Source organism: Gobius niger (genome assembly GCF_951799975.1).
Source record: "Gobius niger genome assembly, chromosome: 17".
Lineage (NCBI taxonomy): Eukaryota > Metazoa > Chordata > Actinopteri > Gobiiformes > Gobiidae > Gobius > Gobius niger.
Window position 1 is genome coordinate 15,489,072 of NC_136868.1, and position 22,049 is coordinate 15,511,120.

A 22,049-nucleotide genomic window follows, 5' to 3' on the forward strand; every position below is an offset into this window, starting at 1 on the left:
TAGTTACCTCATGTATATTTATACCAGGAGCTTCTTCAGAAAACTAACAACGCAGTGCCCAGTCAGATACACATATGCAAGTGGGTGTAAAAACTCAGTCTAAAAGAATGTCCAGACGTTTTGGCTATGACGGCATTAAATCTGTCAGAAGCATTGTAAAACTGTGTAAGTTCTCAGTGGTGTCTCTTATGCTCGTCCAAGTCCTGTCGGGATACAAGGAGGACATGTCTTTGCAGTGGCCATTGTCATTTATGAGTCCATGTGAAGCCTGAATAATGAGCTTTAGAGTCGTCTGCTCCCACTATAGACGACAATAATGACTGGCAGCAGCACTTGTCGTAAAATCCTCTGCAAGATTCACTTACATGGAAAAGTATGGAGTATAGATTAAGTGGGGTTAGACAAAGCGGCACAAAGCCTTCCCACTGGGATCACCGCACCTTTCGGGATTGCCGAAGCCTAAAATAGCCAAGTTCACGGCTGCGTTGCTTGGTATTTTTTTAGAGTTCAGGAAAATATCATGGTCTTTGAAAGTCTTTATTGGAGCATTGGCTCATTGGAGTAAGAATGCATCGTAAAAACACGGCTTCACCGTATTTAGAAACTTAGACCTTGGCTCTCTGTATTTTACAGAAATTCAAATCAAATTGTCATATAATGCATATTCGAAGTTACAGCATGTTTTTATTACTTATTACTCTCTCAAAAATGTAGTTGAGTTACACTACTTTGAGTTACTTCTGAGTTACTTTTGGCAAAATATAAAAGTGCAGTCAAAGATTTCCTTTTCCTTCACTTTCCCAATTATGTTATGTTTTGTTTTGACGACGTTAACTGCAGATCTTATACACCAGTATTCAACATGATTTGGTGCTGTATACAAACCATTTAAATGCACTTGTAACTTGAGTTACTTCAATTGTTATAACTGACTCGTTACTTTTGTAATACATAATGTTTCCCTCAACACTGTCAGTGGTCCAAATATTTTTAGTTTTAATTTTTTGTTGTTGTTTGTCTCAAAGCTGGAATATTTAAAGCACTATTTAATTCATTCAAATTCTATTCTATTAAACATAGTTTCACACCAGTGGTTTGGCAGTTTTATCTGGGGAAAAAAAAGTTTATGTTCTCAAAAAAAAAGTGACTCAGGAGGAGAGAGTTGGACAGAACGACAGAACTGGGACTCACTAATGACCCATTGGTACAGCTATGGCTGCACAGCCACAGTTATTGAATATAACCTCATTTTATGTAACTCATTTCCAATCAAAATAACATTAAAAAAAAATGTCAAACCAGAAACAAATGGTTTTCATCTTCCTTTTCCCTGCTCTTAAATATAATTGTATTTACTGTCATATAATATAGTTTGTCCTGTAAAAGCTTAATAACATAGCAGTAACACCACTCGAAAGCACAAATTTACCAAATTAAAAGGATTTAATTGATCAGAAACTATGTGAAAATGAATTTCACACCCGAGTTCGAGTTTGTGCAGTCCTTTTGCCAGACACATAATCTGGCCCATTATGTGACCTCTCCAGCCAAATTGTGACCTGGAGTGCCCGGTTGTGACCTTTCTGATTCTCATTCGCCGGGCGCTCCACTGCGGTCGTCCACTGTGGTTGTCCACTGCGGTCGTCCACTGCGGTCGTCCACTGCGGTCGTCCACTGCGGTCGTCCACTGCTCTTTACTGGTTGCCCCAGCGGCATTGAAGAATGGGTCAAATGCAGAGGACAAAGTACACCTTAAACTCATAGTAAAACATGTCGTCATTGTTTGTCACAGTTCATTACATTCACTCAGACTAATTGTTTGTCTGAAACATTTGTAATTTGTTTAAAAATTAGAGGCATTTGAGGTGAAAACACACCCAGCATTCTCATCCTTTACAAGTGCTGTTACCTAATTACAGTCCATTTGAATGTGGTGAGCGAAGACATTGCACCTCATAAGCATGTCCCGTGTCTACACTTAGGGCTTTTTCCGCCGGTGTGTGTGCCAGATGACGCCACTTCCACTATTTGGCAAAGTGTCCTGCAATCAGCAACTGCTAAAGAGCAGCAAAACCAAACCAGAAGAGGGAGATGCGCATGTGGGACCATCCTGTTATGGGATGGAGCGGCAACACGCCATTGGCCAAAGAATGAAAGGTTATCAACTCGCTGGCTTTAAACTTTGAAATAACTCACGCAATATTATATTGTCAGGACTGATGCACTGTATAAAGAAAAGTTATGAATATCTTGTGAATAAGTCATTGTTTGTCTTTTAATTTCTTTGACAATTTGACTGATCTCTCTTTCACTTGAGATCTTTGGGGGAATGTCCCGTCAGATGGAGGCCCCAGTAAAGCCCTATGACAGTGGCCTGGGAACACATCCCTCTGAAGACCTGAAGAAAGTTTGCTCAGACTGCTGTCCCTGGATAAGATGAAGGACGATGGATAAACACAATTTTTATTAGTATTTTACAGTATTCACTTTTTTTTTTGCAATAGCATTTACATTTTCTATTAAACACAACTCAACTTAAGGTACAAAACGTCAGGGGAAAAAAGGAGCAGTGAAGTCAGTCTCTCTGCTCAACACAAGTCAGTCTAACAGCCCACTCCCCGGTCTGCACTCACCTTCCTTCAGCGTGTTGTGGGACCCAGATGTTTCTGCACTGACCAATGGAGAGCAGAGAGGGGCTGGATTGGTGTGGACTCTCAGTGCCCCACTCTTTTAAAAAGCTTCTGTCCCCCCATCCCCAAACAGTACGTGAGTGAAGAGGCAGAGAGGCAGAGTCACCTGTGTCACTGTAGATGAAGATACAGTTATTTAAGTGAAGAGTCATGTTGGGATTAAAGGTGGCCCTCGTGCTGTCGGTCCTGCTGTCGGTGGGCTTTGGACAAGGTAAGTGAAAACTATGCATTATGTGACAATTTTGTAGGGGTCTATGTCTGTGAAAATATTGTTTTCATGCTGTGCAAACAAGCTATACAGTACATTTTTGTCATATTGTTTTCAGTTTATATTTCAGATTTTTGTCATGATACAAACATAAGACAAACACCAGATACAGGCCACATAATGTACCATTGCAAGTTAAGGACTAATGCCTTGGCTGAGGCCGGGCACCGCTTTCCCGCTTTAAAAGTATTAGCGGAAACTATGAATACATTAGGGCCTAAACATGCATCATTTTCCACTGCTTTGTCGGCACGCATATTTGAAAGATGTGGTTCTTTCTCCGATAAATCACTGACTGCTCTCCCATGTGTTGGTGTGACATAACAGTGGAGTTTTTTCAGAAATCCAAAGCATCTCCAGGACAGAAAACCCAGACTGATGCTCCCGGTTAGTGAGCTCATTAGATAAGGCTGTGTACATTGGGTGGACCAGACTCTGCTAATCTCTCATGTTAAGTCACCGGTTCGACGATGGAAAAAGGGAGTTTGTTGTGAGCCTGTTGTTTTTGTAATGACACTCTACGGTAGGGAACAGAAGGCCTGTGCCACAGCCGCCGCAGGCTCTGTCACCTTTATGGAGACAAAACGCCTGTCAGTGAATTGATCATATTTTATCACGCATCTCTCCAAGTGCATAAGACTCTTCTGAGCATCTCCCATCTGCTCACAATTAACCCAGAGTGTGTAGAGAGCAGTTTACTACGGCAAAAATCATAAATTGTATTTTATTCACAATCTGAACAACATATGAAATGCTTGAGCCAGGATAAAAAACTGCAAATTCGCCATCAGTGTGTGGTAAATAATTGCTCTGAAAAAGCCTCAATCCTTTCCAATCATTACCAGTCTTTTCCTTTTGGTAGTTCTCAAAAACTTCCTGAATAAACTCTGTATTTTGGCACAAATGGTCCTTCAGTTTAGGCTGTTCTACAAATTCCTCTTAACTATCGCTTAGTTACTGGGCGTTACGAAGCTCTCGAAGATGAGAATGCTTTGTACCATTAATTTTTACTTATTGTCTTGCTTCAAATGTCAAATTCAAAAGTGCTGAAATTTTGCCGACTATTGAGTCTTCACAATTATAAAGTATGTGGGATTTTTGCAGGGATCTGGCAGATCTTAAAAGGCCGGCACGCACCTTTTCCTTTTGCGCCTGAATGCCATAAATAATACTGGACGGGAGACATTTTGATGCTGCAGAGAATCACTGTGTACTCTCACTAAAAAGAAAACGGCGTAACGGCTGAGTGCGTACTTTTAAAACGGACTGTAAAATTTAATGTGTGGTGCACGCTCTCGTTGTGCTTGCGAAAAAAGGTGTCGAGTTTTGTCCTCGTTTCACCCCCACGCCATAAAACTCCACAAGTAGCACCCAAAACCAGCAACTCTACAGAACCAGGTGACCCGTTTCCGCACCTGCTTAGATGGGACACATCCAGCCATCTGGGATAAGGATCTATCTCTGTGAAATTATAGCTTTGGATTCTGCAGTTGAAATAGAAACTGCATTATGATTTCTTTTTAATTGACAAATTCTTTCCGCACCTTTGCGCCTTCTGTCTCTGTATTTTTGCCATCACGCGATCAATCTAGCTCACCTTGTTCCCCGTCAACACAAATTTACGAGCTGCCCTCCTCTCCAAAAGCAGCAGCTGTATCTGGATGCCCGCGGTAGTAACTCAAACGGTGGAGTATTCTGAGGTATTAGCACCTTCAGGTAATAAGTCATGCTTTAAGCCCCAAGTCTCTTATGTAATCAGATAGTGTATTGTGCAATGCTATAGTGTGGGGAGTGAGTTCTCCAGATGCTGCCCAGTGTCTGCTGCAGGCCTGAGGAGTCTGGCCAGACGGCTGTAATGACTGAGACGGTGATTGCGCGGTGATTTAGAGCAAAATGCATTTCTTGTCATTACGTGTGCGATGTTAAAATCAGAACCTTTCTTTCTTTCTCTCTTCTTTTGGTGTTGCTTGTTGTCGGCTCTCATTGGACTTTTGTAAAATCTCAAAAAAACGAAAAACAGATTGGATCAAAATGACAGCAAAACTAAGTAACTCATGCCCTAGAGGCCATAAGCACCACTGCAGGTGTTGTAGCACGTTGCGTTGTTTTTACTCATCAATTGTCCATGAGAGTAAATACTACGCTGACAGAAAAGACAAAGGGAGAGAGGGATATTGTGCATTGCGCCACAACTCAATTACACAATGGAGATAATTTTTTTCCCGCTCAAATTTGGCGGTAAATACTCCTAAAGTGGCGCTAGCCGCAGTTAGCTTTGCCTGTTAGCCTGTTAGCTTCTTCTTCTTGATTCCGTTAGTGTGTATTGGTGACTCCGACCCGAAGTCAGGGGAGTTGCAAGTGTGGTTTTCTGGCGAGAGACACCAGGGGGAGATGAAAGACCCCCCAACTGTCCTATTAGCACTTGTATTACCCCCAGAGGTACTACGAAAAGGATTTATTAAGGTAAACAAGTTTCTTAGTGCTGCTTTAATGAACCAAAGCGGTTACATTGTAAAAGCACTGAAATGAAAAACGAAGTAGCCACTAAATAAAACCTGATTTTAATATTTTGCAGCTCAACTTTTTTCTTAATCATAATAATAATGAGTAATTATTTGTATTTGTTTACAATTGCCCCGAGTGGCTTGGAGGTCGTAGCCTGAATAGTAAGTAAATAAGTAAGTAAGTAAGTAAGTAAGTAAGTAAGTAAGTAAGTAAGTAAGTAAGTAAGTAAGTAAGTAAGTAAGTAAGTAAGTAAGTAAGTAAGTAAGTAAGTAAGTAAGTAAGTAAGTAAGTAAGTAAGTAAGTAAGTAAGTAAGTAAGTAAGTAAGTAAGTAAGTAAGTAAGTAAGTAAGTAAGTAAGTAAGTAAGTAAGCAAGTAAGTAAGTAAGACAGGGAATTTGTCACAATGTGCTTCACAAAATTACAATACAATTACAGTAAATACAAAGTACAGTACCATACCATGTGACTTAGTGTGAGTGCCTGATCTCTTCTGATCTTGGAATCAAGCTGTGGCAGGATGGGTAATGGGAGGTAGCTTGGGTGAGTTGTTGGTGGTAGTGGTTGGGCGGCCGATGGCGCAGATTGACAGCCCTCACTTCCATAACTCTACCTCAGGGCAGCTATGGCTACACACATGGCTGATACCTCCAAAGAGAATAGAGTGCATGCAGCTGAGTCCCTTGTGAAGTGCTTTGGGTGACTTGAGTTTGTGGGAGCATAATACACATAAAAATGATTTTGAGTGATGAAGGGAACAGGAACACCTCAGAGACGCGCAGATAAAAGGGATACATAGATCGACACATTCATCTGGACAGGATCACTCAAACTGCCACAAAATGTCCAGAGCGTGGATGATGTGGTCACAATAACTGCACCTCATAAAGCCTCTTAACCCTCTAAAAGTCTTTTGAGTTGCATGATTTTGTGCCATTAGGTTAGGATTAGACCAAGCTGCAGAACATGTTGTAGACTGAAATGGAGAAAAACAGCAGACTCGTCTTCAATACTGCCACTAAAACTGAATCCAAACACATAAACCACTTCCATATGACATCCACAGCCCACACATCCACGCCACTGTTCGCCCCTCTCCTGAATACCTGAGTATGAGCGGAACACAGCATTAACGTGGTCCATCTTTTGTCAAAACATGGCAGGAGGATTATTCTGCTTAAGTCAAGTCTCTGAAGTCCTGTCTCCTCTTTCTTGTAGAGATTTGGGATTTCACAAACAATATCCAGACCATATCTAAAACCCTTGTCTCTCGGCCAACTTACATCTGGCACGGAGGCACACGGAAAACATTCTGGGCGCAACATTAGAGTCTACGTTATTGCTTTTCTTTTGGCACATTTTTATTAGACATTGGCGCGAATTTGCAGAACACTCCCACATAAATATTATGAAAGACTTGTCGGGGTGACCTGGATGTACACAATGCACTATTGTGTGGATTATGGAGTTGGTAGACATGCACAAAGCAATAATTGCAGACAGGGCTAAAAATAGTGTATTGTTTCCTGATGGTTTCCTAAAAGGAGGGTATCAATGCCCATTGCAATGTTTGTCCAGTTAAATGGGCTAAACTCGCTTCTCATAATGATAAACACAACAAAAGACTTTCCTCGACTCTCACACTTCCTCCAGTACTTCCAACACAGCTCCTGCATGTCTCATGGGTGACTCAAGAGAGATTCTCATCTTGTCTGCCTGTCATTTTGGTTCATTCATTTTAATTTATTTGGGATATGTCCTGTTATCCTTTGGTGCTCCTTCCTCCAAATCCCATCGGTGAGAGAAGGAATGTAGCTTTTCCTCACCACAACAGACCAGTATTGACCTCATCGCTATCACACATGTTCATCACGGATGTCCTACACAGCTAGAAGGTCCTGAGTTCGATTCCCACCTGGACAGGGCCTCTCTGTGTGGAGTTTGCATGTTCTCCCTGTGTCTGCGTAAGTTTCCTCCGGGTACTCTGGTTTCCCCTAACACTACAAACATGTAGAATAGGCCAGGATGAATGATGTGTGTGTGTGTGTGCGCGTGTGAGTGTGTGTGTACTTGTACTTATGACATTGTGACGACCCGTTTGAGTTTTAACCAACAGAGTGAGGACATTTTTGTAAAGTAAGGACATTTTGATTGGTCCTCACTTATTTGAAGGACTCTTTGAGGGTCAAGGTGTGGTTTTAGGGTTAGGGTTAGGGTTAGGGTTAGGGTTAGGGTTAGAATTGGGTTTAGATTAGTGTGTGTGTGTGTGTGAATGCATGGTGGTGGTGGTCAGAGTTTCTGTCAGTCTCCCCCAGGGGAAACTGTATATGAAGCGCTTTGTGACTATATCTGTGAAAGGCGCTGTATAAATAAAGTTCTTCTTCTACTCAGATCAGACAGCCTTCCCCTTAAAGGACCCGTACAAGAATATAAACACATTTTTTCATTACTATGCGATTTTAGGACTACTAAAAGACATTAAGAAACCAACTAGGTCACGGATGTTTTATGTTTTACCTGCTGCTCTGGGTTAGTGTTAATAAACCACACATTTCCATAGAGAATAGAGAAGCCGAGATCTACTGTACCAGACAGTCGCTCCAGGCTGTGCTGGAAGAATCCGCACCTAATATTCTTGGCTTCAGAAATACCCGTGGCAGCTATACCTTTATACTGATGAACTATATTTACTCACATTCCTTGTAAATCTGTGTCTCTAGAAAGCTTGCAGGCTTTTGAATTAATAAAGTGCAACATACCTCTCAGGTGCTCACATAAGCTGGTCTGAGACAGCCATGTGAGCAGGAGCGGTCTACAACTGAGGTTAGTGCTGCAGCGTTAGCCTGGCACGTGGCTAATGCGCCTCAAACTGCTGCCACCTTGTAAACATCCAGACATATTCATGACTGTGTTTTCATTTGGGGCGGTTTTGAAATGATAATCAGATGTTCAACAGGGCAGAGAAAAGACACAACAATACCAGATGTTTATTAAAATGACCGATGGGGGGTAATTAAGAAGCAACAGGGACTACACACTATTACTGGCAGTGGCTATTAATGAACTGAAAGGTAGTCCTGCCCAGGCTGGACTCTTATTAAATGTAGACAATGCAAAATAACAAACCAAAAACACACCTATGTGGATTGATTTAAAAAAAATTGTGCTGTTACACAATTTCATGTGCAAAATAATCAGAGCAGACACACGGACATGAGAAGAGACAAAGACAAGTCAAAAACAATTTTATTCAAATTTGTCAACTTCGGCTGAAAGTCTGTCCATGTGTTTTGCAGACCATCGTCTGCTTCTGTTTCTGTTCCTGCTGCCATCTCAATATATCAAACAAAGTCAATATGGAAAACCATCAATGATTTTTACAACATGGAGTAAAAATACCCACTATAAAGGTCAAGTTACTGTCTGCAGCCTTTAACAAACACATCGTTGAAGCAGCCATTAAAACTTGCAATAATACTGTGTTTCTTCGCAAAATCTATCAACTTGACTTAAGTGAGCTGTAAAACCAGCAGGGAACAGGATCAATATTGGCTCTGTCCACTTGGGCACATAAACCCAGCAGCATCTCCGTCGAACAGGCAGCATGACTCGACTTTGGTTTCTGGTGGCTTTTTTTCCTTCACAGCATAGATCTAGTTTAATTGATAAAATGTCAAGCAACACAGTGACATTTTAGAAAGGATGAAAGCTTAGATTTGATCTCCTTTAAGTTGTTCATAAATAACCAATTTGGCATTTAGGATGGTCTGGATTTTTCAAAGATGAAGGAACTGATGATTTATACACTGACCACATTAAAAAGATGTCAGACAAAAACAAGAATCATATTAGGTCTACCTATTGGCTGGAAGCGTGTCTGTGTCACATGTACTGATTCGTCTCAGCTGGAGTTTGATTTGCACCTTCTTGATTAGTGACCCATTCGATGATTATCACAAGGGAAAACAATACTCTGGGCTGAACTACAGGCTTTGAGATGAAATGAGGTAACATAGTTTGCTCCATAGAGATATGATGGATAGACAATATTCCACAGATTGTCAAAACCAGGAGCGAGCCATGGACAGGCTTCAAAGTGAAAGAGCTGGAGGGAAGTAGATGGATTACCAAAGAGTTAGAAATCCCACTGGGGTTTTTCTGGAGCGTCAATAAATCTGATATGTGTGGTATTTTGGGAAAATTATGCTATCTTCTTGGGGACTAGTGTTTTGGTACAGCCAACTTCTTCTTTTTCACACGGGGAAGAGAACAGTGGGGCAATCAGTCGAGTTTGTATGCACAATGGAGGGAGAATATAATGACAGTTTTGATGTGAACCTCACAGAATTTTTTATAGCGACAGAGCATAACATTAAAAGAGTAATACCCTGGTAGGATAGAAATAGTAATAGTGTAATAACATAGTGATCATACATGGAAACAGGGAACACAATTAGTTCTTGGAGAGATTCATCCTATAACCAACACCAGCCTTATCACAGTGTAAAGACCACCAGAAAAGGTTTTCTTGGTAATAATGAAACAGGACTTCTAAAAAGCTTGATCCATTGTCATTCATTATTTCTTTGAAATCAACTGGACTGGGTAGTTTGAGTTAAAGACTTTTAAGCTCTTCCTAAAGACTTCTTTGTCTCTCAAGCTAAGACTCTCTCATCTGTTTATACACTCTCGTCAGAGTGACTTTGAAAATCTCTACGACGTTAAATTATTATTGTTTCAAATACGACATGTGAAATTTGATTTGATCTGACTGTTAAACGAGATGTTTCATATTCTGTTCTCAGGGTCAGTGCGGCCGAGGTATCGTTCTGACGGACATGTAGCCTACAACTCATATTCCTATGCACAGCCAACAGGTACTCACAAGTATTTTTAGACTTTCTTTGTCTGAGTGTTATGTAAAACCAGTGCTGCCAATACACTCCTGTTCACAGATTATATAATGGCGTGATTGACTGCAAAAAAGCGGACCAATTGAATTCCCCAACACGTTGTAGACAAAACACTAGACAGTAATGCTCAGCTGTTAAGTTCTGCAGTCTAAAAAGTCCCTTGTGACAAAAGTGAGAATGAAATGACTGTAGCAGACCTTTAAACATATGCAACACATTGACAAATATCTGCTCGACACGTTAAACTAATTCAAACTGTTTATTCCATCCCATTTCGCCCATGGTCATCCTGGATTCCCACTTGGATAATTCATCTACTCTTGTTTTCCTGGCTGAAAATCTGTGTTTTTCTCCTCCGAATGTGCATGCAGAAGTGACGGAGTGGACGTCCTGGTTCAACATTGACCATCCCGGCGGGAACGGAGACTTCGAACGCTTAGAGGCTATTCGGTTCTATTACAGAGAGCGTGTGTGCGCGCGGCCCACAGCCATGGAGGTGCGCACCACGGACTGGGTCGCAGCTGCAGACACGGGGGAAGTGGTGCACTCCAGCCTGGACAAGGGCTTCTGGTGCGTCAACAAGGAGCAGCCCCATGGGAGGATCTGTTCCAACTACCACGTCCGATTCCAATGTCCTCCAGGTAATCCTAATGGGAGAGATTGGGAACGGTCTGAGTGGGCAAATCGGGGTCACAAGACGTCAGGCTGGAGTCTATTTGGGACTAACGCTATTAGCTATTAGCGTGCTCAACAATCAAGCTAGTGTTCACGTGTTTAGGTCTGATCCAAGCTCGCAGCATTGGTGAATAACTGGAACATTTTAGAGAAAGTCACACATCCTTAAAGCTGCATTATGCAACTTTTTATGTGGAAAGAAAAAGTTGATATTTGTGGGTATTTGACCCAGTAGTGACTATGGCTATGAGTGGTCAGCATGGCACCTTTGCTTTCCATCACAGTGGTCTCTAGGACGCTCCAGGATCATTTGTTTGGAAGGTTTTCAATGCTGACCAGAAAACCTACAAAACAATTGATCCTGGAGCGTTGTAGAGACCGTCATGATCGAAAGTAAAGGCGCCATGCTGACCACTTACATAGCTGCTGGGTCATTGCAAGGCCAAACGCACAAATAGCAACTTTTTTTTCACATTAAAGGTTGCATAATGCAGCTTTAAGTGCCTTGCCTAAATGTTTGGAATTAAGGTATGTCTTTCTTCCCACAAAATGGGAATCAAATTGCCTTTATAAATCATGATCCCCATTATTTCTTGATGTGTCTTTTTCTGTGTAAAGGTGACACAGACAGAACCAACAACATTGTTATCATTGTTATTTTTGTATAGAGGTGGATGGCCTCATGAATGTAAAAATTGGGACGATCCTTTGTTTAAGCACCCAATCGCAGCAATTCAGTGCAATCAAAATACTATTCATAAAGGTCAAAGAAAGAAAGAAAGAAAACAAGCCCTTCTGACTCAATGTTGACTTGTCTTTGTGTGTTCAGTGCAGAGTTACTGGTCAGACTGGAGTGAGTGGGGTCCGTGCTCCACCTCTGTGTGTAACGACGTAGGCATCCAGACCAGACACAGGAAGTGCCTGAGCAGCCAGCCCATGCCCCTGCTGCTGGTGCCCGCCTGCCAGGGTCACCACACAGACCGACGCGAGTGCTCCACGCCGCCATGTACAGGTCAGAAAACTTCACCTATCGAGCAAGTCAAGTTTATGTGACAGAATTTGAAACAGAGTTTGAGTACTTTAACTAAAAACAATTGCACCCATGAGTTTGAATACATTTGTTTCTTAATTCGTATTGCCATTGTCTTCATATTTCATCACTTTGTACCCATGCATAGAGTTTGGGATTGTGAATATGTGGAGATTTTGATATATAAAAATCTAGACCTATCATTCACATAAAAGCAATTGAATACTGTGTACAGTATTAGAAGTATCTGTGACTCGGCAGCTACTATAGATGTGCCGCAACTGTTTTCCATAATGATTTTTATATATAGTTTTTCTAGTCCCCCCTGAAATGGCACAGTTATACACAAATGTACTATCCCGTTTTACCACATATGCCAATAAAATGTCTTCTCCTTGTGTGTTTAAGAACATTCTATACGTGGACATAAATATGCAAACACAAGAACAATTAATTGTCTTTCTGCCAAACAGAACATATGCTCTGCTGTAAGCACCCCTCTGCTTTCCTGGGATAATGAGAAAATTATCTCCAGATAATAATTAACAGAGGATTTAAAAATAATTGCACGTCCCTTGGCTTCTTTAGGGAATTATGGTTGTGCATTTTTAATCAAATGTCCCTATTTCTTAGTTAATTACTGAGCAGATGGCCTATACAGTAAAATGGTGCAAGTCTGGGCCAACGTACTTCATCTTCATTCTTTTCTGTGGTTTATTGCAGCAAATTTGTGTGAACGGGAACATCTCGTATATGTTGTACTTTCCAAGAAAAATGTATTAAGCTACTCATATGTTTCTCAAGTCTAAACTCCATCTTTGTGTGTGTTCAGCCAAGTGGAGTCCATGGGGGCGATGGGGGGCGTGCTCGGTGTCCTGTGGAGGGGGGCGCAGGGTCCGGAGGAGGACCTGTGCCAGAAACTCACCGACAGTGCAGTGTACGGGACGTCCTGCTGAAATGCAGAAGTGTGGAAAGATCCCATGTCCATGTAGGTGGAGAATGTGGGATTTAACCCATATAAGTAACACTGTAACGGGACATGTCTTCAGGCGGTGCTCAGGGTCATCTGCAATTTTAGTCCTTATTGTTTAGTCACACATTTAAGTTAAAGTGAGAGATTGCAAAATGAGGACAGACAGAAAGAAATCTCAAAAGTTAATGATCAAGTTTCTTCCCCCTCCTCTCCTCCTAACCCTAACCCTAAATTTTTCTGTGACAGACCATTCACAGAAAAACTCGTCTCATTGGTCAAAGTTAATTGCTGAGATTAGGGACATTATTTTTAATATTTAATATTAATATGTATGTTCTGTCAAATTGCAGGTCCAGGCGGTCAATTATATGGAATCTATTTAATTCAAACCTTACACACTATCACTTTAAGTGTTTTTTCAGACATGTTTGAACCCAGTTTACACTTTTACAATTTGGTCCAATTTAATTCTTTTTAGGTCCCATTCTAGTCCCAATTATTCGATCTTGATCTGGTGGCACTTGGAAGGTATTATATACCTATTTTATAGGAAGGTGCTTGGTGTGAATAGTTTAAGAACTATTGTATAAAAAGGCCTAAATCAGGGTTGAACTGGACTCACATACCAAGAACTAACTAAAGAAAAAACCAAGACTCAACCAGGTCTAAACCCGAAATAAATCCGAATGAGTTTTGAATTACTGCCAGGACTGATCAACCAGTTGTAAACTCAGATTTCTTCCAATGGGACAAGTACCACAGTTTAGAACAACTCCATTAATAATTACAAGTACTAATAATGTTGTATCTTTATCTCTTCTACTAAAGCCAAATGCCAGATGTCGTGCTCTGAGGGCCTTCCCAACGAGGACTGCAGTCGCTGTGTATGCCAAGGCCATGTCCTGCGTGGGGAGGTCCACAGTGTGACCGGGGTGCCTGTGTCCGGAGCCTGGGTGGCACTGGCCGGTCAGCCCAAAGTCATCTTGGCCCGGACCAACTCCAAGGGCCACTTTCAGCTGCCTGATATCTGCTCCAGTAGCTCCACTCCGATTTCGATACGAAAAGAGAAGTTTGCTCCACTCACTGTCACTGCAGCCAGTAACACCACGGGGATATCGTGGGTCAAGGCTGTGCTCAAGACGACGGGTATGTCTGAAACAATGTCTGCACACAAATACTGCAGCGTCTTGTCCTACAGGGAAGATCAGTGGTTAAGATCACAAAGTCAGCATGCACTTAGAATGCAGCTATTTGCCTTAAACCAGTCTGACCAGTCTTACTAAAGTGAAGGAATATTTTATTTGGACAATAAGGGAAATGTTGTTGGCTGTGATCTCTTTTCCAGAGTTATACAGTAATAATTAGCCAGGAAATCTTTCAAACGTATCCCCGACCTGTAACAGGAAATGACAAGACTCAAACATACACAGTCTGGGCTATTGTACGACTTTTCGAGGAGCTATAATTACTATGGGGTTGCATGGAGACCAAATAAAAACATAAAACTTTTCAAAGGCTTATCCCCCTAACAATCATTTCTCATGTGCAAAGGGCCAGTGCAAAAATAAAATGCAATGTTTGACGGCGTTTTATGAGGTCCCAGAAACTGCAGCCCCATTCACAAGCGCGGTTTGACTTTTTCTCTTTTTCCTTTCTCATCAGAAAAGCCATATATTGTCAAGCACCCAGAGGACAAAGTGCGCTACGAGGGTGGACGAGTGCTGTTGTGCTGCAAAGCCACGGGTTCGCCAATGCCTGACAAATACTACTGGTGAGAAAAAAAACTGTTAAGCATGGAGTGTTTCAGAAGCAGCAAAAGAAAAGTACCTCTTTTATCCGCCGTGTTGCGCGTAAATCTGTGGGTGCGCTGAGGGATAACAAAATATACAACTCATCATTGCGCTAAATCAAGTGGAAACTCCGGGCTCCATTGTTTGTAATGATTTTGGTGCTGACAAATGCAAGTTCTTCTACCCGGGGAAATACAACAAAAGTGATTATATTGTACCCGATGGCACATCTGTGTGATTTATTTTTTCTGTCTCATTTCTTGAGTAAAGTTCAGTTACTGCCAAAGGGGGGGCTGACTTGGGATTCATTTATCTGTGTGAATTATTTTTGTTTGGAAGATTGTTGTAACATGAAGACTCAGACTTTCAGGATTTCAGTTGTGGGATAAAAGTGCGTTTTGCACATTGGCTGTTGTTCAGATTCAGCAACCACAACAATGAAAGATTTTTCAGTAGATAGATGGCAGCACACAAATCTTTAAACCGAATATCTCCTCATCCAATGCAGAGTTTGATGCATCAGATAAAACCAAGATTATTGAGGAGTAGGCCCCCTCTAAAAACCACCGTGTAGCTAACAAAACATCTCAAAATCGAATGTAAAATACTCCTCCATATGAATACTTATGTTGGCCCTGAAGTGATAGATACGCGTGTGGGAGGCAATACTTATATTTGATTAAAATCTCTACATATCTTCTTCATCTTTAATAAAACGTTTTCTGGTCTAGGTACCACAATGGGACTCTGCTCGACAGAAAAGTGTACAAGTACGAGGAGGATTTGGTGTTACGAGACCTGAAGCTCGAGCAGTCTGGACATTACTATTGCAAAACCAGCAGCTCCGCGGGCAGCATCAAGTCCTCCCCTGCTCTCCTCACTGTCATCGGTAAGTGCTGTACACAATCAAGGAGAGCAAAGTGTTGGGGATTTAGTTAAAGTTTTGAAAAAAAACCCAGAAAAGTGGGGACCGACAGAAGAGAGGCTGCCAATCTGCACCGTCCAACATAATACTTCTGCCAACAACTCTGCTTTCTATACAGACGGCATCTCGTCATAGAAGGGGGTGTGGCTTCGCTGAGGAGGAAAAGAGAATCTTTAGGGAAACACAATTTTCTACTCTTTTTTAGCAATTTTCTGGAGGAATATGACCCTATTTATCACACATAAATAAATAAGGTACTTATGGATATTTTTTCACAGCAATTTGTTCAGTAAAAGCGAAAAAACGGCAGTCGTAGCTAGCGTTAGCATGTAGCATGATGCTAACATGAAGCATTATTCTCCGTTATTTATGTCATTATGGGCTGTTGAACCACTCCATTTCTTTTTTTCTTTATTAAGTAGAAAACTATATTAATAATTCTACATTTGTTCAAGTCGTTTTTGAAAGAATAGAGAAAGTTAAGATTTTTCTCTTCTTTGTTTTCCCCGATAACTGTTTCAAACATGACCATATATGGGTGATTCCAGAGATGCCGTCTGTATCTACAGCATATAGTGGATGAAGTGCCTTGCCAAAGGACGCAACAGTAGTCTGAGTCTCAGTTGGAGCAAGGATTCAAACCATTGAATCCCTGGACAAACGCTCTCACAGACTGAACTCTTGCCCCCTGCCTCTAAATGATCAGACCAGATATGAGCTCAGAGTGGTGGTTAACCCGAAGCAGCCTGTTTGACAGCAATGTTTTCAGTCAAAGGTAGAATGTAATTTATAGCCACCAACAAAAAGCAAATAACCGCTATTAATTTCAAACTATAAAAAGCGGCTGCCTTAGAATAAGAACATACAGATTGTCAACACTGACATTGAGCCAAGCCATCCACAAACCACATCTATGCGTTCAAACAATATTCCAGTGTCCGCACTTGAATAGAGAAATCAGTAGTCACTTAATCAGTTGGTAAAGGAAAAAATGAAATTATATATATTACGTACTGAAAGAAAACACCAGGGCCTTGGAGCAAGTTTTTATTATGTTGACATTGGTTAGGTCTGTGCCCTTCTAAATAGGGTTCGCGGGATGGTTTTGGAAACTGTAAAACCTCAGCTCAATTTCCCCCAGAACACCCGGAGCAGTTGAGAAATTTGAGATAGTCAATAAATAATGTTTCTTTTCTTGCTTCAAGACAGAACAAAAATACATTTCCACATTTGAAGAGGAAAACTATACGTTACTTGAATCCTCCAAGATCTAGTTAGTAATGGGACATTAAGAGTCTGAGCTGGGAGAGTCCTAAAGCTACAGAAGAATTGCTTGGTCCAATATTCATTATGACAGAAATGTGTTTGTGTAATGCAACGCACGGTCAAGTAGTGAGATGACAAATCTTTTGGCGAGACAAATGCTTTTGTATCACCATTTTGTGTTCCATAGAGGCTAGTGTTCAATGATGTTAGTTATCAAATGTCAAAATGCATCAGTTTCACAGCTTTTTGTCCACAGTATTTTTGCTCTCATTAGTGCTGTGCGTCAAAGAAAAACCTAATATTTAGCTTGAGCTGCAAATAGAATGAAAGCCTTTGCTGGTGTTGTAAAAACGGCGGAAATGAACAAGGTTAAATCTTATTGCTTTTCTATCTATAAAAATGCAGTCCCTGTATGCTGAAAGATTCCTATAAATTGTGGCTGCCATAAAGGGGGAAACAGGAAACCAATCATTAACCTTGTGCTTCTAATCCACAGCTAAAGGGTCGCCAGCCTGTCACCCCACCCCTGAGCCACACCTCATCAGAATGCCAGTGGATTGTGTTCAGCCCGGGACTGACTCCACATTCTACAACGCTGGTCGCTGCCCTCAAAATAAATGTGCCGGATCCTTGGACTATGATCTACGTTGCAGAGACGGAGCGGGCTTTTGTTGTTCCGTCCAAACTATGGAGACTCGCACCATCGACTGCGGCAGTTACAGTCTCCCAATCAAAACGGTCACTCAATGCAGTTGTCATAAATGTGTTGAGCCAACAGTGCTTGTGAGGGGCAGGGTGGTCTCGGCCGACAACAATGAACCATTAAGATTTGGCCACATCTACATCGGGAAGGAAAGAAGCGGCACGACTGGCTTTCAAGGCGATTTCACGTTACACATTACTCCAGACACGCAGAGGTTGGTTGTAAACTTTGTCGACCCCAGTCAGAAGTTTATAGACACTCCAAAAGTCTTCATTTTTGACAAGAAGGGCGGTTCCATTTACCATGACGTCAAAGTGATGAGAAAGCAAATTCCTATTGATCTAAACGCAGGGGAAAACAACTCTATCGACTTGGGAGAGATCAAAGGAGAAGACCCCATTGGCCAGTTAGTTATCCCTGCCAACTCTTTCCATAAGGACAATGGGGATGTCTATGAAGGCACAGTAAAAGCCAGTGTCACTTTCATCGATCCAAGGAACATCACAACAGCAGCTGCCACGCCCGGAGACCTCAATTTTGTTAGTGACGAGGGTGATATGCTGCCCTTGAGAACCTATGGCATGTTTTCTGTCGATTTCAGAGATGAGAGCAATAAAGATATACTGGGCGCGGGTGGGGTCCAAGTCCTCCTTGATACACAGCACGTCAAAATGCAAGAGCACATTCCCAAAATGAAGTTGTGGTCTTTGAACCCTGAGACGGGCGTTTGGGAGGAAGAAAGCGACTTTTCGTACACCACAACTACGTCTGGACGGAACAAGCGAGAGGAGCGCACTTTCCTCATTGGCAACATGGAGATTAGGGAGCGGAGACTTTTTAATTTGGACGTGCCTGAGAATAGGCGATGTTACGTCAAAGTCAGGGCGTACATGAGCGATAAGTTCCTCCAGACTGAGCAACTAGAAGGGGTCGTGATCAGCTTGATCAACTTGGAGCCGAAGCCGGGATTCTCCTCTAACCCTCGAGCCTGGGGGCGTTTTGATAGCGTCATAACAGGGGCTAACGGGGCGTGCTTACCGGCTTTCTGTGACGCACGGACTCCTGACGCCTACACCGCCTATGTGACAGCCATGATGGGTGGAGAGGAGCTAGAGGCTGCCCCGTCTTCTCCTAAAATGAATCCGAACATCATTGGAGTGTCCCAGCCATATTTGGACAAGCTAAACTACCAACGTTCGGACCATGACGATCCAGCTCTGAAGAAAACAGCCTTCAAAATCAACTTGGCGAAACCCAACCAGAACAACTTCGACGAGACCAACGGGCCGATATACCCGTACCAGAGTTTGTTAGCCTGTGAAAATGCGCCCTTCGATGCAAACCATTTCCGATTTTTTAGAGTAGAAAAGGACAAGTATGAGTACAATGTGGTTCCCTTCGAAGAAAATGACCTGACAACCTGGACCGGAGATTATCTGTCGTGGTGGCCAAATCCCCAGGAGTTTAGAGCTTGCTACATCAAGGTTAGAATCAACGGGCAGAAAGAAGTGATGGTTCGATCGAAAAATCTGGGTGGAACACATCGGGAAACTACAGGGCAGCTTTACGGTATCAGGGATATTAGAAGTACCAGAGACATGCGGGAGGCCAACACTTCGGCTGCATGTGTTGAATTCAAATGCAGTGGGATGCTGTTTGATCAAGCGGCGGTGGACAGATCGCTCATAACGGTGCTACCTCAAGCTAACTGTCGGAAAACTAGCACAAACAGTCTCCTGCAAGAGTATTTGATCAAGCACCCACCAACCGCCCTTAACAACGAGACTCACGGCTTTACAATGTTAGCCCCTGTAGATCCTCTGGGACACAATTACGGTATCTACACTGTAACAGATCAAAACCCAAGGGTGGCCAAAGAGATTGCGATCGGACGCTGTTTTGACGGCACCTCCGATGGTTTCTCAAGGGAAATGAAGGCCGAAACAGGAATAGCTCTGACTTTCCACTGTCCGGAGAGGAAAATCAACAGAGAAAGTTTGTTCCAACGTTTACAGACTAATCCAGGACAGACTCTGTCACAGATGGCCAGAGACATGAGGGAGATGGAGGGGGTGCAGGTGCAGAGGTCCAGGGTGGTAGCCTACCCCACAGAGCAGCAGGGCAGGACCCAGAGCCGCAGAGTCAGCTCCACAAGTCGCAGAAGGATGAATATCCGCAGCTCGCAACGGCAGTAAACATTTGAGGCAAGTTTTGTTCACACTGAAACTGTTACTATTTTTTGGAGTAATTGTGTAATGAGTTTCTCCCTTTTCTTCTTAGATGTTGAACCAAAGGTCGTTAATGAAGAAATAATTTAACATTGCTGACCATGAACACTTTTTGACAACCACCAATCCTAGTCCCACCACGTTTTATATGACTGGAGTTATACGCCCATACTTGAATCTTTCTCCAAGGACTTGTGCTATCTATATGCATACAGACAATGCTTTTCATTTATATTTTTCAACCATAAAACTAGGGCATTTGTGTAAATTGTTCCTTGCTGACAAATAAATCAAGTCGATTACCTTATGCATAGGTCAACTAGTCAGTGCTTCAAAAAGGAAACATGTTGGAGTCTCTTGATCATCAGAGCCTTCTCGAGAGACTTGTCCTGAGCATCACCACAAGAGAACTTTTGCAAAGCTCACTATGTTTTTCATTATCACGCTGTATTACTGTAACTCAGCCAAGCATCCCTCCACACCTACAGCAGTGGGCCAAGACCAAACCGCGCCAACAGGATCACGAGTCACAGTTAAACCAAAATGATTTCCACTCCTCCGCACATTCCCAATTAGCACCAAAACCTTTTCATTTATGTGTTGTTAAATGCCTCACTTTCTCCAAAACATTTGCGGAGGCTGTTTCAGATTGTAAATATACTTTGTTCTTATGTTTTAGTGCAATAATTTAGCATAATTTGCCTGGACATTTCTTGAAAGCCTGTCTGTATAACATTTACAGTAGATGAAGGGTACAACTTGTGAATCAAAAACCTAGTTTTATGTTGCACAAACACAAATTCAATTGAGTAAGAATTAAAAAACAAGAAAAAGAATATGTATCTTTTTTTCTCATTTAATTTCAACTGTCACTATAACTTACATTTTGGTTTGTGTTGCATGCCTCCAGTTGCACTACTGCATTATGTCTTTGCGTTCTGCTCTTTTCCATTTTAGAGAGGCTTACTTCATGTAATACATGAAAGTACATGGGGCATTTGTCCCATCCCTTGTTTTCCCAATACCATGGGTTTCTTAAAGTTATTGCATGATCTGAGATGGCATATTTGCTTCTAAAGTGTTTATTTTAGTCGAAAAAAAAGTTCAGTAAAGCCACTAAGTTTTTAATCAGTAAAACACTTTCAAACCCCTGAATCTCTTCAAGCTGAACTAATCTAAAAGCGAAATAGAGTTGACCATGGTCCATGGAGTGGAGAGGGGTGGCTAACAAGTAAATAAGAGCTGGTCTTTAATTAGAAAATGCATTACAAAATCTCTGGAGTGCTATTAAGTGTAACACAAACAAGGTTTTTAACCAAAGATAACAGTAACATCGTCAAACTTTTTTGTCACATTACTCGAAAGTTTAAACCCTTACTTTTGCAGAATTGGCAGGACAGTACTCCTGCCAATTCTGCAAAAGTAATCTTTTTAAAATTACACATATGGTTCATTCTTCAGTTTGCAGCATTTATAAATGAAAGCCACATTTTTGACTGTGCATTTAAGCTTCGATTCCCTTCAAGGACAATCTACTTTGGATGTACTTTGAAGTACCCACTTCATAGAGAAACTAGTGACAAGCTCTGATCCCAAAACCATTACCCAAAACCTTTTTAATCATTGGCATTCGAATGCATAATTCAGGTGTCCAGAGGAAAGTGAACCTGTCTTGCTTTGAGTGAAAAGGTGATTGGATCCAGGTGTATTGCGAGATAAGTCCTATTAGAGAAGTAGTGCCATGTGAGTTGAGCTGAGGAGGTCTGACAGCTCTAAAGCAACTGGAAATAAAGAAAAGGAAGTGTTCGAGCAAAAAAACGAGATGAGCCACTGATGGATCTAATCAACTATTTGGTAAAATGATCAGAATATGGGGAAAATATTGGTGTTTAGCCCGACTGTCCATCACTAAGGCTGTGTTGTGGGCTTTAATGTTTGCACATGGAGGAACACTGATTTTTGCTTTGACAGAGGAGTTGGCGTATTGTTAAGCAGAAGTTATCAGGGGAGTTTGAAGGACAAGGTAACAATAACAGTGTGAGTAAAGCGTTGTGTAATCTTTGCATGGGAAAGAAGTGGGTCTTTC

The 22,049-nt window shown here is 41.8% G+C and overlaps 1 protein-coding gene across 1 annotated transcript; it reads left to right on the plus strand.

Moving 5' to 3' along the window:
• Positions 1-2,840: 2,840 nt before the first annotated feature.
• cilp2 (cartilage intermediate layer protein 2) lies at positions 2,841-20,009 on the plus strand (the record flags this gene model as incomplete). The annotated part of the gene is made up of 9 exons (XM_079574706.1): positions 2,841-2,901; positions 10,266-10,337; positions 10,745-11,014; positions 11,878-12,060; positions 12,911-13,066; positions 13,880-14,197; positions 14,714-14,822; positions 15,573-15,730; positions 17,529-20,009. The coding sequence occupies 9 exons, from the start codon at positions 2,841-2,843 to the stop codon at positions 19,928-19,930; spliced, it is 3,729 nt and encodes a 1,242-aa protein (XP_079430832.1). The 3' UTR covers positions 19,931-20,009.
• Between the last annotated feature and the right edge of the window lie 2,040 nt (positions 20,010-22,049).